Source organism: Poecilia reticulata, linkage group LG17 (genome assembly GCF_000633615.1).
Source record: "Poecilia reticulata strain Guanapo linkage group LG17, Guppy_female_1.0+MT, whole genome shotgun sequence".
Taxonomy (NCBI): Eukaryota; Metazoa; Chordata; class Actinopteri; order Cyprinodontiformes; family Poeciliidae; genus Poecilia; species Poecilia reticulata.
This window is the reverse complement of record NC_024347.1, coordinates 17,080,833-17,099,762: the sequence shown is the minus strand read 5'-3', so window position 1 is coordinate 17,099,762 and position 18,930 is coordinate 17,080,833. Positions and strand designations below refer to the sequence as shown.

The 18,930-nt window shown below is 36.7% G+C and overlaps 1 protein-coding gene across 3 annotated transcripts in view; it reads left to right on the top strand.

Annotated features, from left to right (window-relative positions):
• Nucleotides 1–17,772, top strand: part of nectin4b (nectin cell adhesion molecule 4b) — a 29,201-nt gene extending 11,429 nt beyond the window's left edge. For 2 of the 3 annotated variants that reach the window (XM_008433993.2, XM_008433992.2), the window contains exons 4-11: nt 2,236–2,514; nt 5,651–5,768; nt 10,291–10,442; nt 13,044–13,212; nt 13,388–13,463; nt 13,694–13,753; nt 14,509–14,709; nt 15,323–17,772. In XM_008433993.2, coding sequence (XP_008432215.1) covers nt 2,236–2,514; nt 5,651–5,768; nt 10,291–10,442; nt 13,044–13,212; nt 13,388–13,463; nt 13,694–13,753; nt 14,509–14,709; nt 15,323–15,619 — 1,352 coding nt within the window. In that variant the 3' untranslated portion in view covers nt 15,620–17,772. The remainder of the gene's footprint in view (nt 1–2,235; nt 2,515–5,650; nt 5,769–10,290; nt 10,443–13,043; nt 13,213–13,387; nt 13,464–13,693; nt 13,754–14,508; nt 14,710–15,322) is intronic. The other variant, XM_008433994.2, reaches the window with a different exon arrangement.
• The last annotated feature ends 1,158 nt before the right edge of the window (nt 17,773–18,930 follow it).

The following is an 18,930-nucleotide window of genomic DNA, read 5'->3' as shown; positions in this document are numbered from 1 at the left end:
AATTTTCTTAAAGGGCCGGTTGCGTCATGATGTATTTATAAAACCAGTTAAACTGTTAAAATATTAATAAATAGCTGTCCCTCCAGGATTCTGTGACTGTTTTTTTTTTGTAATCAAAGTTACATATATGATGTTAAATGTTACTTATTACTTACCGGCTGAAGCAGCAGTCAATTAAACCCAATGTTTTTGACTAATTTTGAGAAAAAATTGCAGTAAAATCATAAAAAATGTGGGGATCTGATAATTTTATGTGAATTTTGAGGATTTGTGAAAAACTGGAGGGACTTATTGATGTAATTTGGAGTCTTGAGGGCCACATAAAAAGCTACGGTGGACCAGATTTGGCCCCTGGGCCTCGAGTTTGACACGTGATCTCTACCAGTCTGCTGGCTGCGGGTTTATTTTGCAGATGTGACGTGATTTATTTTGGGTTTTAAGAGATTGAACCATAACAGCCTTTGTTGTTATTGCTTTTTTTTTTTTTTAAATAATCCAAAGGCATGTGCAGAGATTGATCAGATGATCATGACTTTCCTGTGAGTCACAGCTGGCTGGATTCAAAATAAAAACAAAAGTATTTACGTGTAAATACATCTGGTTATGCTGCAAAATCCTGCCCAGAGTTCAATCTGATGAGCTTTTAGGAAAAAGTGAACGAGTTTCTGTTGAAACTGCTGAAATGAGACGAAACTCAATCCTAAACCTCACAGAAACCTTTGTAATTAAATCCTGGTGTTACTCGTTCAGATTACAAGCCTAAAATCTGTGTGAAATGTAAATAAAAACCATCATGAAACCCAACTATTTTTATTCATAGTGAAGACACAAGATGAATCCTTTACTGTCTCTTTTCTTGTTTAATTGCCTTTAAAGGATTTTTGTCCCCATTCTTGTGGACATTTAAAGTGTTGTGACCTAAAAAAAGGAGAATCATTTCATATTGATGTGACAAACACTTTGCACAACAAAACTACTAATTAGTGTGAACATCCTCATTTTTAGAAGCACATTTTAAAATACATTCAGCATTCAGTCTTCTCTGGTAAGAGACCGACAACATTTTGACTGAGAAACATTCCAGTCAACGTTGATTTGGACGTTTTGCTTGGACTCAAAGCAAAGATTTAATGTTTCAGTAATTAAAGCATTAAATAAATTTTTTATAGAATATGTCTAGCAGACAACTGCAGGTTTTGTGTCAAAACTGGCTGATATTTAGTCTTTATTTTATTCACTTTAAGTACAACTTAAATAAATTTTACTTACTTAAAGTAAGTAAAACTTACTTCAAGTAAGTTTTACTTTAAGTAAAAGATTTATTTAAGTAAAAATAAAATCGTTTACTTAAAGATTTTATTTACTTTAAGTGAAACTTAAAGTGAATAAAATCTCATGAGTTTTATCTCATTAGAGGTAACCCCATAGCATGATGCTGCCTCCACCATGCCTCACTGAAGTATCTGGGTTCTTTTTGTGATGTGATGTGTTGGGTTTTTATTTTGTATAGGTGAATAATAATAATAATAATAATAATAATAATAATAATAATAATAATAATAATAATAATAATAATAATAATATAATAATAATAATGAAAAATTGTAAGAATAATGATTAAAAAAATAATGAGAACAAAAAATTATAATAAAAAATTACGATAATGGAAAAAAAGATGAAAAAAAACAATAATAAAGAAAAAAATAACAATAAAAACTACTTAACATACTAACAAAAAATAATGAAAATTACTTCAAAAAAAAAATAATTACAATAATTCTGAAAACAAATAATAAAAAGTAATAAGTAAAATAAAGACATTGTAATGAAAATAAAGTAAAGAAATAAGTAAAGTAGTTAAAACACCAATAAAAAACCCTCCATTAATATAATATTTCAGTTTCCACTGCAGACATTTGACTGTGGTAAAGTAGGGCAGGTGCAGGTGTGTTATTGCAAACTGGGCATTGTTTCCTAAAGCTGAACTTCCTTTAGGTGAACAGCAGCCATTGTGTCTGCACTGAAAACGATCTATGGGGCTAAAATGTGAACAGTAACCTCCTTATGTTGGCTGAAAAGCCAGGAATACCATTTGTATGCATCATCTGTGGACAAACCCTAAAATAGAACAAAACGTGTTTCTGGTCAGTGTCGCCCTGCAGTATCACTTAAAGCTTAGAAAACAAACATGAGCTTAAAAATACTAACCAGCAAACATCTCCCTGCTCTCCTTAGTGCTGCCCATCTCCTCTGTGGAACAGGAGAACCTGGTGGAAGGCCAGGCGTTCGGCGTTGTCGCCACCTGTCGGGCCGTGGGCTACCCCAGACCCGGGCTGTCCTGGGACACCGAGCTGCCCGGCTACTCCAGGAACCACACCGGGGAAGACGGGAAAACGTTCATCCAATACTCGCTCCACCCGCTGCGCAGCATGAACGGCAAGAAGCTGGACTGCTTGGTGTGGCATCCCAGCCTGAAGGAGCCGCGCAGGATCGCAAACCCCCTGGTGGTCGAGTGTGAGTACAGAACCGATGAACCAGTCCAGTTAGGACTTCCATGCTACGGAGAAGTGGCTACAAAGTCAAATCGTTAAACATGAATCACTTAAAGGGGGTCCATTATGAACAATTAACATTTGATATGTTTTTATATTTGAGTTTCTACTGCTTCTAAAACAGCAAAGTGCTTAAAAAAAACAACAGGATGTTTTTTTGGCAAAAACGTTTTTGGTGTCTGGAAAATGAGCGATTTTAAGAACCTCCCAATTGTTAAGTCAATCAGTGGGCATAAACTATCTTATGCAATATTATAAATACATTGAAAAAATGCAAATAAAGAAATAACTAAATCCTATTTCTATAATACAATAAACATTTTATTCCCTAAAATGAAATAACATCATTCTTCTAGTGAATGTTTGATCGTTTGTAGCAAAGGATGCATCTGCAGTGGAAAAACCTTCCAGTATTGGGAAAATCTCAACCCTTCCTGCTTGACTTATCAATACGGTTCAAGACTGATCAGTTGATTATTTTTTTAATTAATCGATTAATAATTGGATAAAAGGTGCTTAATAGGAGAAGCTAAAACCAGGCCGAGTCCTTACCTTTGTATTCACAGACAAAGGTCATGCATTTACATTTTTAAGTTTAATTATTGCTTTCAGTACGTTGTTTTTCAGAAATTGGCATTTTTAGAATCTGTAAACTATTAATAAATTACTAAATTAATCCCATTAATTGTTTCAACCCTGATTCATGTTAGACTTGAGATCGAGATCCATCTTTCTCTCGTAAAGTTGTGACCATCGCGTGATTCAGTGTGTCGTTTTACCTGCTGTTGTCTCTCAAAACAAAACAGCAAATTATGTTTTTCTGCCTCTTTGTTGGCATTTAGATTAACTAGAGTTCACAGCCGGAGTCCTAGAAGGAATTTTTTATTGCTTTTAGCAAATATGCCCAAACTTTTTCTGTTGTCACAGCAAAGTGAGAAGATTTGTTCCGCTACATTTTTACATGTTATGCAACGAATATCATTTACAGCTCTGGAAAAAAATGAAGAGACCACTTAAAATGATCAGTTTCTCTGATTTTACTTTTTATAGGTTTATGTTTGAGTAAAAGGAACATTGTTCCTTTATTCTATGAACTACTGACAACGTGTCTCTTAAATTTCAAGCAAAAATTTTGTATTTATTTGCAGGAAATGAGAAATGGAAGAGATGCAGAGCTCTCAGACCTCAAATGGTGCAAAGAAAACAAGTTCGTATTAATTTAGAAACGACAGCACTGATGTTTTAACTCAGGAAGAGTTCAGGAATCAATATTTGGTGGAGAAACCAGGAGGTTTATAATGTGGTTCAGTGTCTCAGTTTTTTTCCCAGCTGTAGTTCCTGAACTGAATCCTGCCTGCTGAACCCTCAGTGATGATCAAGTCTGGAGCATCAGCAGCTTATAGAGGCTTCAGCCTTCACACTGACTGCGTTAACGTACTAATCTGGCTGCAGCCGGCATCAAATTGGGTGTTTTCTTCCTTTAGCGAAACCTAAGGGTGGAAAATGAGTCTGAAATGACTGAGCGACTGTTCAAACCTTTCTTTAGGCTCTGAGCCAGCTTTGTTCAGATCTTCCTGTTCTGAAAAAAGATCACCCTCTGTCCTTGAATCGTGTTTATTCAGCCTCGGTTGTCGGTCTGTGGAAGTAAGTGAGAACTAAACGTTAGCCGGTAATGACAGATCAGATTATGTCCAGGGAAAATGTGGACCATGCTCCGACCTTGACTCTTTTTTGTGTGTGTAGCCATGCTAACTTTTTAGCATCTTTGTGTCATAGTTAGTGTTTGGTTTTTGGATTTGATGTGACTGGCAACTTTAAAGGTGTGGACGTGACTCATGAACTCGATGTCTTTGGAGTTTCCCACTCTGGTTCGCCAGAAATTAGCATGAACTGGTAAAATATACTGCTCAAAAAAATAAAGGGAACACTTCAGTGTTCACTTAAATGTTAAAGTGTTCCCTTTATTTTTTTTAGCAGTGTATATCAAAATCAAACATCCAGTTTTCCTGGATTTCTACCTGAACAAAGATTTTCCAGACTGGCAAACTGCAGTGCGGATTGGATGAAAGCAGAATTTGAGCATTTGTATTGTGATTTTCCTCCACTATGCTTAAGATTTGATCTTCACTTGGGATTTAACAGCAAGATTCAGTTCATAAACTACATGATATTGTAACTTTGCATGACTGAATGTTTAAAAATGTTGCAGAACAGATCTTCCCGTATTGTCGCAGCCGCAGGAAAGGCTTGGTGTTAACAGGTAGTCATCATGAAAACTTCCTTCAAGGATCTATTTTAAGAGTTGGCTGCAGGTAAAGCTGCAGTGGTGGTTTATGAGAGAAGGATGAGATCAAGTTCTCCAGTCTAAGCAGAATCAGTAAATAGGAGGGAATTCAAATGAAGCGATGAAAATGAAATATTTCACTATGGAATGTAAAAACTGGTTGCAAATGATTATTTTTCTTATTTAAAATATGAAGTACAAATTAAATATAAACCAGAAAGACACACAAACAACGAGGATATCTCAGTGCTGTCAATCACTCCAAAGTGTGGCGCTGCTCTCTGTCTCTCATCCCTTTGCTCTCTGCAGCTAGCACAGCATGTTGTGAATGCTAAGCTAGTCGATAGATGGTTTTTCTGTAACGATAAGTCGTTTCTCTTTCATTAACACATTCAGCAGCGAGTACATGAGATTGATTGACGACACTGAGACCCGCCTCCTGGCTCTGTTTGGTTGTTTTTGTGCATTTCTTGAGACGTCATTAGCAGCTCAGGGAGAAGGTGGAGTAGATCGATCTTTTCACAGATTACCTGTCTCATATTACACTGTCTTGACATGGTGACAGTTTTAACAAACACGTAAAAAACAGATTTTTTTTAAAGTTACACACTGCAACTTTAAAACTTGTCCTCTCCTAAAGGTTCACAAAGTTTAGCTTTTTTTCTATAATTCCTTACTTTTGTTTTCTTTTAGTTGGTTTTACTTCAACAACTGTTTCAGTTTCATTTCACTCAGTTGCTGAAAATTCTTTCTCTCTTAGAAAGAAGTTGCAGTTTAATTTTTTAAAGCTACAATGCTTGCTTCTTTGTTTCAGACCCCCCAGATCCCATCATCTCCAGTTCCCCCAGTGACTGGCAGGTTGGTTTGCAGAAGGCCGAGCTGGTGTGCGAAGGCAGGGGGAACCCAACACCAGAGAACGTCATCTGGACTCGGTACCATCATCATATCACACAAACCTACATTTTACCTCTGCCAATTACATGTTAATTTAGCACACTGCAGTGCTAAATTGCTCTTTACGTGCTGCTGGAATGCGGCTGAAAACAATTATATGTTACACACTGGTACAAAACAAAGCGCTCGAGTTTAAAGTGGGACGACTTTTTCTGCTCGATTCGCTGCGGAAATCAAAAGCCGTTGGTGTCGAGTTGCGAAACGTGAAGTGAGACTTTCTGGGGCAGGAGACGTTTTCACACGAGGGATGGAACCAGCGACATGGGGAAGAGCAGGAGACGCAAACTAAGCACTTAATCACAGAGCGATGCTTTAAATATCACTCTAATGTCTGGTAAAAACACAGGGTCTGTGCTTTAATTAGAGACACCGCACCAGCCATTACATCTCTGCATGTGCGCAGAGCAGTCGAATGCAGTAAAATCTTTAAACAAGAGACAACCTTTAGATACTAAAAAAGAATGACATAATCAGATGCAAACGTCCCAACTTGCCCATCAGTAATCAGATATAAAAATATTATCAGTCTTCTTACATAACCAGTGCAGAGAGGTCTGCCAAACTCCACCTTTAAGATTTAATCCGATGTGTTTCAAGAAGAAAATATGTCGTTGTTTATGAGGAAGTTAGTCTAAAATGAGATAATAATGTTAAAGCTTATGCAATATTGAACTTGCACATCCTGCTTTCTATTTAAAATGAGTACATTTATCTGAAAAGGTGCAGCTTAACGTTGTATTAGGCTGCAGACATTAAGTTTACAATTCTATATTTTTAAACCTGTTGCTGAAGGAAGGACTGCAGACTGTCAGCTTTTCTGACTCGTCTTCCATTTAGGTTAATTTTTTGTGCGTTATTCACTCCTCTACAGTAATTTTTATAGGTAACTAAATGTTTTACGTAGTATATTTTTTTATTTATTTTAGATTTCATAAGCTTGAAAAACCTTATCTTTGCAAAAAATCTATCACACTTCAGAAATTACAAAGTGAAGATGTTCCAGTCAAGATCTGAGTGATTTAAGATTTGACATTTGCAGATATTGAGTCCTAATCAGATCATGCACAAATCTTAATAAAGGAATGGTACTGGATGTGTTTGAGAACTCTGTGGTTTTAAAGTTTAATAAAATTGGGGCATTTCAGTGTCGTTTACATAAGAATAGTGATTATATCCCACCTAAGTCTCTCTTCATGGATGTTTCCAACACTGTCAAAGCCACTATTCTGTTTTTGTCCTGCAACTTACAGTAGAAAATTTTGACATTCATTAAATGCACACTTTTCTTAATGACAGAGAGGATAATGTAACAAAACAATTTTGCTTTTAATCGCCTAAATGCACAATATTTTTTTAGGAGCATAAACTTGCTTATTTAAACATTTTTAAAAGTAAAAAGAAAACAGGTGCAACATGCATTTGTGACATGCTTAATTTAATATTAAACACATAAAAGCATATAAAACCTGGAATTATTTAAGACTTCTTAAGACTCTGAAATGAAATTTATGAATTAAATAATTTTGTAACCCTGCAGAAATCCTGATATTTCAACATAAACAGAGCTTTGTAAGCTAGCTTCAATGCAGCTCCAACACAGAGTTGGACATCTCAAAATATTCTCTTTGTTTGTTCCTGCAACTCATCCCGGAAAACACACAAACCTTTTAAATGCCCTTCTTTAGATATATTTGATGCAACACATACAACTTCATTGCCTAATAAATTCATTTCTTTCCTCCTTCTAATGATTGTTTTCATGTTGTGCAGTTAGCTGAAGAGCTAAGCTAATGCTACTCTGTTTTCAGTGCAGTTCCAGTTAACTGAGGACAAAATATACAAAAAAAAGTTGTTCTCCTGCTTCATATCCATTTTCTTGTAGATTCCAGTTAGTGAACAGAAACAGACACAGAGCTGCAGCAGCCAGCACAGTAAGAACTTTGTTAGGGTGAAACCCATTAAATTTGTTTAGCTAGTTCAACAAAATGATTCACTGACCTCCGTGTCATCCAGCTAGCTTTTATCTACATGGTCATTCATCTGTCTGATTACTGGAGTACTACATTTATCTAAGGCTGCAGCCGAATAACTGAGGCTCTTTGTTTAGCAGATGCAGGAAGAATATTTATGTCGCTACTCTTTCGTTTTGGAATGAGGAAAAACGTTTGGCCTTTTTCTTTCTGTCACAATCCTCCAGATCCACAGAAATTTACTTTAGCCTATGGGTTAATGTTTTTATTATTGTGACATACAGTCAGATGAGCTTTGTGACGTCTGGACTAGAGCCAGTTTTGGTTCTGTAGCCAAAAAAATATGTAATTACAAAATCAAACACAAAGAAAAATGTACAAGCACTTTAAAATGTCCCATGTGAGATGGCTCCATGTTGGTCCCAAAAAAGATGAACTACAAGTTCAGAATTTTAAAATATTGGAGTTTTATATTAAATATTGAAACATGCATTCTTTACAAAACCCGTAAGCCCTTCCTAAAGTCCAGCCAAAGTTGTCACTGTAACAGTTTTTCTGAACAAAACTGCTTTGGGTTTCTTAAGAAATGCTTTAAGAAGACAAAAGTGGTTTGGGATTTTCACAAGGCCTTCAAAACCGTCTGTGAAGGCATCTGGTGTCAGACTGGTGGAGAAACGAGGGCAGTCCAGAGAGACATCACCCCACAGACCATCAGGACCGAATGGTGTACAAATGTACACCATTTCCAAACTGGCCACACTGTAAAACCACAATTTTTATCTGTTATCAATTTTTTTGATTATAATTGTCTGTAAATTGATGAAACTAATTTTTAAAAGAACCTGAAGCATTCAGGTAGCTTCTACAGTCTCTTTTATTTCAATGGGAAAATCTTTATAAAGATTGAAAAACCCTGCCTAATTTGTAAACTCAATAAAATAATGTTTATGGTTATTTTGTAAGCTGTAGACACATAAATATGCTGTAATTTTACAAGATTTGCTGCACAGACTGCAGGGAGACCAACGACATGTGTAAGGAGTTGACTTTACTGACAGAATCAACTCTGAATGTTCCTAAATTAATCATAACCATTTGTTATTACATTCATATATAAACACTGTATAACTTCTGGTATCATAACTTTAAAGTGAAACTACTGCAAAGTAAAGCAATATTTGGAAAATGTTCTGTCAAACTTGGTTGTCTGGCTTTGCAGGTCTGCAGTGAAGCACCACAGTTTCCTCCCTCCTCCTTTTGTTTGTGTTGCTTCACATTTTTGCTCTCTACAAAAACTTTGACTGGAGTGTTTTTATTTTGCGTCTTTAAAAATCTAACTTTAATAAAAGTTATTAAGGCAGTTAAAAAAAATGCATGTTGCACATGAGATTTCACATGTGCAAAACATCCATCTATCCATTTCCTACACCTGCTTAATCTTGCAGGGGTCAATTAGTGATTTATTTCTCCATCACACAGATGGAGAATCATTCCTGCACACATAAAAGATATTTAGAATGACAATTTACCGTAATACACAAGGCTTAGAACTATACAAAGAAAACAGATCATCCAAAAAAAACAAAATATGCAAGTATATAACATGCACAGTCCACAAAAAGAGGCTACAGTCAAATTTTAATCCAGTATCTTGTTGTTGCATGTTTAAAAACTGAGTTATTGAATGGTTTATAGAAGCATGAAATGACTTGTAACCCAGAAAATGCAACAGCTTCACAGTTTCTGACCCTTACTGTGAATTTGCTGATGTGAAATGCTACGTATCCTGTAGTAATGCTCCACTGACCGCTTGGTTTCACTTGCGGCTGCGCACAATAATAAACTCCAACCCCGATGTGGTGATAAGTCGCTGTCAAAGATGAACTTTGTGAGTCCAGATGCCAGGTAGTTGCTGATTATTCGTCAGATAAAATATTCTTGCGTGGCTCTGTCATAAAAGGCTGGTCAGGGAAGCTAGGTGGGGCTCTGAGGGGCGAAACATGAGCCTGCTCCAGTTTTAGCGGGGGGTAAAGCAGTGAGTGGTTAAAGAGCCACTGCAGCTCAGGGAAACCAACTCAGCAACCTGAACCGTCTCAGTGGACCTGATCAGAAACTGGCGCTCCATTATGTGACTGTGATGCCTCTTCAGCTGCACAGTATCCAGTCTGCATGCAGCCACTGGTCTTTATAAAGTCTGTTTGGATGGCTGGGCTGCAGGTTTTGGTTCAGGTGCATGTAAAGCAATAGTTTAGGGGTAGTCTAAACTACTCCAAATAATCGTTTGTGTTTATTTGGAATGATTTCTTCCGTGATATAAACCAACTATTGTTACGTTTTAAGCTGTTGCTCAACAAAGGCCAAAACTGGAATGCATGTTTACCCTCTGCCTCCTTCTTCATTTTCCATTTGCTGAAGCGAGTCACACCTTTTGTTGTTTCAAGTTGTGACTCACGGATTATGTGTGGTTCACCCCTCGCTGACATCTCTCCAAATTGGCCTGACATTTTCTTCTTGTTATGGTTATCATCAGGAGAGGACAAGCTCTGCCGGATGGGGTGTCTGTGGTTGGAGAAAAGCTCGTTTTCGGACGGCCCGTCCAGTTGAATGACAGTGGGACGTATGAGTGCGCGGTCAAGAACACCGTGGGATCTGGAAAAACAGAGTTTAGATTGCATATATCAGGTAAGACCTGGGAATCGCTGCCCCCTTGTGGTGAATCTGTAGTATCTACAGATATAGTTGCATAAGATTTAAAGTATTATGTGTTTTTTCACCTTTAAAGAAAAGTACATACAAGGTAGTACGGAGCCCCTTAGGGGACATGGAGAAAAAAAAAAGAAAAGAAATCCCGACTTATTATCTCGAGATCCCGAGAAACTAAGTCGAGATCTCGAGATCCCGACTTATTATCTCGAAAGTCGGGATCTCGAGATAATAAGTCAGGATCTCGAGAAAAAAAAGTCGGGATCTTGAGATAATAAGTCGGGATCTCGAGAAAAAAAAGTCGGGATCTCGAGATAATAAGTCGGGATCTTGAGAAAAAAAAGTCAGGATCTCGAGATAATAAGTTGGGATTTCTTTCCTTTTTTTTTTTTCTCCATATCCCCTTAGGGGCTCCATAAGATTGCAATATATTCAGGCAAAAAAATTTCCAATACGTCAGAAAGAAATAAAACAAGGTTTTCAATTTATTTTTGCAAATAAAAATCTGAAAAGTGTGGCATGCATTTGTATTCAAGCCTTTTTATTCTGATACCTGTTAATGAAATCAAGTGTGATCAATTGCCTTCAGAAATCTCCAAATTACTAAACTTTATTTAAAATTTTGTGTGAATTTATCTATTTGCTGAAAGTGTCTGAGGTTTATTAGAGAACATAAATGAATAAAAATCATCATGAAACTAAAGTAACACATCAGACAGGCAAGGGAAAAAATTTGTGAGAGGTTTTACAAGTTACAAGGTCATATTCAGGTTATATGTCTGACCAAGCAAAATAAAAAAAGAAGGAAGTATAACATGATTATTTAAAGTTTGGATTTGTTTTTTGGAGGGTAAATGAACCGCAGTCACAGCAGAAAGTAGTTCATACTTTTAGCACTGTGAATGTGAATGACTGAGCAGCTGAAGATCCATATCATTTGACGTTACACAACTAAAGCAGGTAAAACCTGCAACATCAGTAACTGAGTTTCTGTTACAAATGTGCACAAAAGCTTGTCAGTATTTTGATAATGTAAAAAAACCCACAATTTTGCAGTTACAGTGTTTCATTTAAATAAGAAACACAATTAAAATCATATCTGAATGACTGTGTTTACATGATAAGACGTTAAAAAAAATCCAGCCCCATCATCCTCCTCCCACTTCCTGTCGATTTCTTTTTCATGGTTAGCACCAGTAGCAACATCTGGTTGTTGATCATGTGACTTGTGTGCAAAATAAACCAAATTTGAAAAGAATACCTAAAAAAATACTGCAAAATCCAAAATCCTTTTGGCAAAATAGCTTTTTTTTTCTGAATTTGCATGTTTCTATTTAGCAAATTAATTTAGTCAAATTGCACGATTATATGGAACATCAAGTGTAGCAACAGCAAAAAGTGGAGGGAAAATGGCAGCATCATGCAGGGGGGAAATGGTTGGAGCAAAGAAAACATGAGGCAAAAAGACTTGAAACTTGTAAGGATCCTAAACTTCCAGTCAGAGCTGCAGAACAGTGGTTCTTAACCTGGGTTCGATTGAACCCCAGGGGTTCGGTGAGTCGGTCTCAGGGGTTCTGCGGAGCCTCTGCCGCGGAGGTAAAGACACACTTGTGTAAAGTCGTGATGACGCCCCGCTTTGCCATCACTTGCTGCAGAGGATCACGTTACATTGCTTAGCTAATCAGTGCTGCGGAGGAGCACTGATTGAAGGAGCTCCACTCTTTTTACCAATTGAATTTATAAACAATTGAATTTACAATTGAAGTCTAGAAATAAATCCAACTAAGAATCCGTTCACAGATGATACCAAAGACACAAGGCGGTTCTACAAAGCGTTGAGGGAGGCTAGAAACAAATGTTTGCCACATTTTTCTGATTTTTTAGGAACACATTTCTAAGTTCACGTATTATTTTCCTTCCTGTTCACATGTGTTGCTCCGTCCATCTACAATCCTGATAAAATACATTTAATTATGTGGCTCCAATGTGAGGAAATATGAAAAAGATCAACCACTACAACACACTCTGCCCACAGTACAGATTACGGAGGTGAACTCTCTGCTTATGAGCAGAAACGAAGGCAAAACTTGTCATGATCTAGTGGGTTAAAGGATTTTGACAAACTTGTAAGTAGTGGAGCATGTTAATCCATGTCGCTCAACACCAACAAAACCATTTAAAAAGCTGCAGTGAAAGCAGTAATGTTATGCAACGCCCTGAAACCAAAATGAATGAGGAGACAGAATGTTATCCAGTAAAAAATATTATTTAAATTGATTATTTATAAACTACTCAAGCATTTCAGGTTGGATGTAGAGTTTAGAAATGGGGCAATAGTTATTTAACAGATTGAGACTAACACCTATTGGTACGAAATTAATTTAGTTAAAAATATGTGACACTTATTTGTCTTTAATATGTACAGTTTTTCAGAGAAACATTAATCTGAAGCCTGTTTTGAATTTTAATTTATTGTTTGTCACTGTACACATGTACAATATTAAATCATTTAAATGTGTATATACACACACCTTTCACAACGCGTTCAGGGTGTTAACGGCTTTAACTTTCTCCTGGCAGAGCCGCGGAACCTGCCGCTGCAGAATCTGTCGCAGCAAAGCCTGGTGCTGATTATCGTTTGCGCGGCAGCCGGCGCTTTGCTTCTGCTGCTGCTCGTCGTGTTTCTGGTCGTCAAACGGCGCCACCTGAGAAAAACCAAAAAGCTGAAGATGGAGCTCCAGGAAACAAAGTAAGCTGTGCCAGGTTTTCTTTAGCAGAGCGAGAAACTAAATGAGGCTTTCATTGACAGATGACAGATTGGCTGTTAAACGTTTGGTTTCGAGTGCTTAACTTGTCACATTCTCAGACACGTTTTGTTCCATAAATCCTCTAAATAGGCTCGTTTTGTTTGTTTTCTTTTCTAGGGACGAAATTAACAGTCTCTCAAGACAAGCCTCCTTCAGGAGACTGAACTCAACCGGCTCAGTTTCACGAATTCAGGTATAAAATATCCACCTGATGCCTCAGAGATCAGAGACGAACCGCAGGTTGGCACTCGGGTCCGGTTTGGGTGGAGCTGTGCAAGTCCGCAATTACAGTTTGCTGCAGCTTCACACAAACCATGATGGAGTTCTGCTGTACATGAAACTCAGAGTGAATTGCTTTAATTTTCTGCACTTATGTTCACAAATGTTCATATATCTGTTAAATATTTTCTCCATATTTTGCAGTCTGAAGATTATGCCTTACTCAGAGTAGACAGCTGCACTAAATACAGCCAAATGACTCTGGTGAGTTTGAAAAATTCTTGATTGGATGAGAAGGAATTAAATCCTGGATTAGCAGGACTCAAAAAAGATGTTTTATATTAGTTTCCTATGAATTAGTTACGTTTTACAGAATGAAATGAGAATGAAATGATTTGTAAATCACTTAATAATTAAATAATTACACTTCACAGAAAATGCAAAGACAAACACACAGGAGGAAGGAGGAGAAAAGAATCTAAAAATCTATTTAAGATGGAGAGAAAATTATGAAATTATTTTTAAAAATGCTAAATCAAAAGTACAATTCCACTGGAAGATTATTTTCACTTATAAAATGGGGAAAATGTCTTGTTTTAAGTGAAAAATCTGCCATTGGGACTAGAAGTTTTAATTAATATTAAGGAATTATTGACTTATAAAACAAACCAGTATATCATGCTAAGAAGTTACTTTTAGATTAGTTTTATCTTAATTTATGTGTAGAATGATATTTGTAAAGATATTTGTAGACCAAAAATATTTGGTAAGATTCTGTGTTTTTGTAGTGCAAACAGCATCATGAATACAGTAAATCAGCCTGAAACACAACAGTGGGAATATTTAAAGCAGGTTTTAACCATTTGTAAATATGCACTATATTTGTGTTGGTCTAATTTACTAAATATTAATAAAATACATTAAAATTTGTGGCTTTAACATGACAAAATGTCAAGACAAATGAATTCTTCTCCAGGTTGCTGGGTGTTTACTAAAACGTCCACCTCCCTGTTTTGCAGGAGCCCCCCCACTATCAGGGCAGCCAGTCCACTCTGGGTGGGAGGTGGGGACCCACAGTAGAGGTGCCACGGGACGAATACGGGCGTCCCGTCGTCTGGACCGAAGACAGAGAGTGCCTGAGAGCCGCAGAGATGAACAGGGAGAAGGAGGAGCGCAGGAAACGGGTGGAGTCGTTTGTGAAGAACAGCAACATGTCGCTGGTATGCGTCAGCGCCCGAGTGGTTAGGCGCGATGTAGTTCTGTTTGCAATGTGATGGTTTGTTTATGTTTCTAATGTGGTTTCATAGAGATGGAGGAGAAACACAGAAACAAAAACTGGTAGTCAGATTATTATTATATTTTTTTTGCTGTGGAGGAAACTGAGTCCACTTTTCTTTTTAGGAGAAATTAAATTGAGCTGCAGCGGTTTTCAAGTCTCATTGACATTGCTTGCTAATGTGCTTTTGATTTTTTTCTTTTTTGCGACATTTTAAAAGTTTCCTCAGTACTTGAGTGGCATTTCTTCCTATCTGGGCATGATGGTGTTGCTTTTAGAGATCTTTAGCCTTTTTCATGTTGCCCGACACCTCTATTAAAGTTTAATTGCACTGGTCAGGCAGTAGTCAGGCCTGGTGTGTGACTAGTGGGACTAAATCACAGTTAATTCATTAGCAATGAGAACAACTAAAAGCAGAAGAAACTAGAAATGCAAGCAGTTATAACGGATTCCTCGCATGAGGAACTTTGATTTTCACAGACCAAACTAAGCTGTGTCTTTTCATCACTTCCTTTAAGCAGAAGAAATAATGTAACTTGTTTTGCCTTTTCCTTCAGGATTCAGGCCTTCCTTCATCACTGGTTCCCCTGAAGGTCCAGCAGGACGATGGGAACGGTCATAAAGAGTCGGACCTGGGTCACCTACAGGAAGGCGACTCTTCCCCAGGCGACGACTCGGTCGTTGAATCCTCCACAACAGAGGAACACGATGATGACGAAGGGAGAAGACGGCATTATCTTCAGGGAACTCTCAGTAAAATGTTTTATGAAAGCAACGGGGTCCTCAGGCCCAGAGAGAATCCCAACGCCATTCTCCTGCCCAGCCAAAATTATTACAAACCACAACTTATCTAAACCTCTGACTTTCTTCCATAATTGGAAATGAGAAAAGCCTGTCAGCATTTCTGCTCTGACAGAGACTTTTATTTTGAAAAAAACAAATATTTAACTACTATGGACAGAACGCCAACAAAGACAATTTTATTTGTTTTTGACCTCCTAAACTTCTATTCTTACTTTGCAATAACAGGGATCTTTTTAAATACTTTGGGATATTTTTTGTGCATTTAATAAAAGAAGAGAGCTTCCTCGACTCTGGAATCGTTGAATCTTGGAAGATCTTCAGAGACTGGAGACGTTTCCTCTAACTAAGCATCAGATCATCTGAATGAGAACGCTCACTGTCATCAAATAATCTTACAAACTTTAGTTTCACTGACTTTACATTAGTTTAACTGGATTATTCTACAGAGATAAAAGATTATTAAAACAGATTTATTATATGTTTACTGACTCACTGTACTGTACACCCTGCATCAATGAACATGGTTTTCCCTAGAAAACTTGCTAATCACGGTGGTAGGGGCACTAGAGCAGTCCATCAACAAACGTGTTTTTGTGTTAAAAAAATCTTTAATTACAAAAAGTTGGAGGTCCATGAGTGGGCATCATAATTTGGAAATAATAGCATGAGACCGACCAGGAGGTGTAGGAACCTTGGTGCGCATCCTCTGGTGTCCAGTTCAATGCGCCAGCTATAAACCTAGCTTAATTTCTCTGTACTGTCAATGTTACTTGTACATAAAAAACGTATTTAAAATAAACAAACCACGTTTAGCCTGGTGGGGGCAAGTTAAGCCTGGTGGCCTGCCAGGCTTATAATACACTAAGGGAAACCTTGCAGTGCCTTAGTGCCTGAAATGCAATATTAGTGTGTATTTCTAATAAGAACTAACCTTGTCATCAGTGGTAGTTTATGTAAACAAAATGGCTCTCTGACCAGGGCGTCATCCACCATGGGGCAGCACCGACACTCCAGAGAGAGTAAAGAAACAGTTTTGTCAGTTTTACCTCCAACAAGTTTTCTATTGGTTATTTTCATGTTTAGTAAATGGGAATTGGGCTCTTTCTTATGTTTTACACAATGAAGGCACTGCAGTCAAAATGGCCGAGCACAAGAAGTGGATGATTAAATGGCTAAAAGCTAAAAGGTTTATTAAACTATTTATCAAAGACGCTGGAATATTTAATTTGCTCTGATCTAGAATCTGAACTGTGTCAGTGGTCAAACGTGAGCTGGGTTGTTCTACGCAGATTAAAGATTTGCTAAAACACCATTTTAGGTTTATTATTCTGTTCCTCTATGCCAATATTTGGGATTTCTTATACTTTCTATAAGTAGGTTGATTTTTTTGCCCCGTTCATTGACTGGTTCAATGTTTCCAACCAGATCAAGCTGAAAATCAATAAGCACTTAAAAACTATTATATTTAGCTTGGGTTAAATCTATTTTTCACTTCAGTCTTTGCATCAAAATGAAAATAATATTAAAAATAGGTGGGATGTATGTAAAAAATAATGTAATAATAGAGTAATTTTAGCAGAAGTTGGAGTAATTATTGCTTTCCTGTTTTAAACTAAAACAGAGACAATATTTTAAATTTTTGTGTAAATATTCAGATATGATAATCTCATGCTGGCCCAAGCCTATAGAAGAGTTTACTATATTTAGTCTTTCATAAACTATATTTTTCAATGTACATATTTTGCTAGATTTATATGATCTTTATTGTTTTTCTACGGGTCAAACGGGTTTTGCAGCTCGACAAATTTTACTCATTAAAATGTCTCTCTTGATTTATGTACAGGACGCATTTTCCCCTGCAGAACAAAAGCAGTGTTACTCACGTTACTATCTGTGGCCATATTGTTTTGGCTCACAGGTGTGACTACATGTGAAACATCAACAGCTACCTGCAGGAACTAAAGCGTAAAGGGAGGAACTGTGATAAAAATGAACACATTTGAAGAAAAATGGCTAAAATGCGGATTTTATTGGACAAAACTGGACTGTAAATGATCACTGATGAGCAGCTGGATGAACTGGACATTTTATTTTGTATGAAGAAACTCTGTATTGTTTGTATATGTGTTTTACTGTAAGGAAGTCAAATGTAAATAACTAAGATTTTATTATTAAAATTACAGCGTATGGGATTTTAAAAGCAGTCATTGAGAGGCTGTTGAGGTTTATTATGGTTCTGACTTTCATGTATTAATGTTTTCTTTTTTCAGTGATGGGGAAATGAAGCTGTGGTTATAAAGGGACGATGAGAAACGTGAAGGTACACCCAGGAGGCAAAAGTTATTGTTTCGCCCAGGAGATTATATGCTTGGCTGCAGGTTGGGCTGGGAATAAAGCAGTGAAGATGAACCAGAACAGCTGCTTAGCTGGGTGTAAAAAGATAAATAGATGAGTTTCAAACTTCCAAGAAGCTCAAATGGGCTTGGCATAATTCGACACAAAGCTGAAAACTCAGATCAATACTGTACAAGAGAAAATAATATAAATCTTATTAAGAAGCCTTTTCCTGTGATGAGCTGGGTTAAAATGTCTGAGTTGATTTAAAAGAAACATTGTGCCAGTCCATGCAAATTTATTTTTAACGACTTATTGATGAAGCATTACGATGAGGGAAAATTCAGGCCATACACTGCAAAAACTAAAATCTTAGTAAGATTAAATATCTTAAATTAAGGAGATTTTTCTTGTTTTCTTTCTGACAAGATAATTTTTCTCACCAAGAGGGATTTATGTTAGAATATTTTTCTTATTTTAAGTGTTTTTGTACTTAATTATCTCAGTAAGATATAAAAGCTTAATATTAAGAAAATATTACTTATTATGAGTAAATATGTGCTAGAATCTAGAATATCAATATTTACCTATCAAACTTCAAGTCTAGAACTTTTTTTATATAAGTAAAAATTTCTTATTTCAAGCACAGAAAGCGAAATCACATACTTAATGAAATGTCTTCAGATAATTAAAACAGACTATGTCCAAATGGAATCCTTTGTGTTATTGTCAATGAAAAAAAAAACAAAAAAAACATGAACTTATATTCTTGTATAAGTTGGCAGAGTGTACTGGAAATTATAATTTAATATTTAAACGGTTGACATTTAACACAACAATTTCAGAGACAATATCAGTTTATATATCAAGATCATTCTTGGCATGTTTCCATCTGCTATGGACCTTCTTATTCTGATCTTCTTGATGCAAGATGTGGGACCTCTTACTGACATGTCATGAAATTTCTATTGATGTGTGATTTGAAATGGCTGGTATTCCACACAATGAGATTAGAATCGACAACATT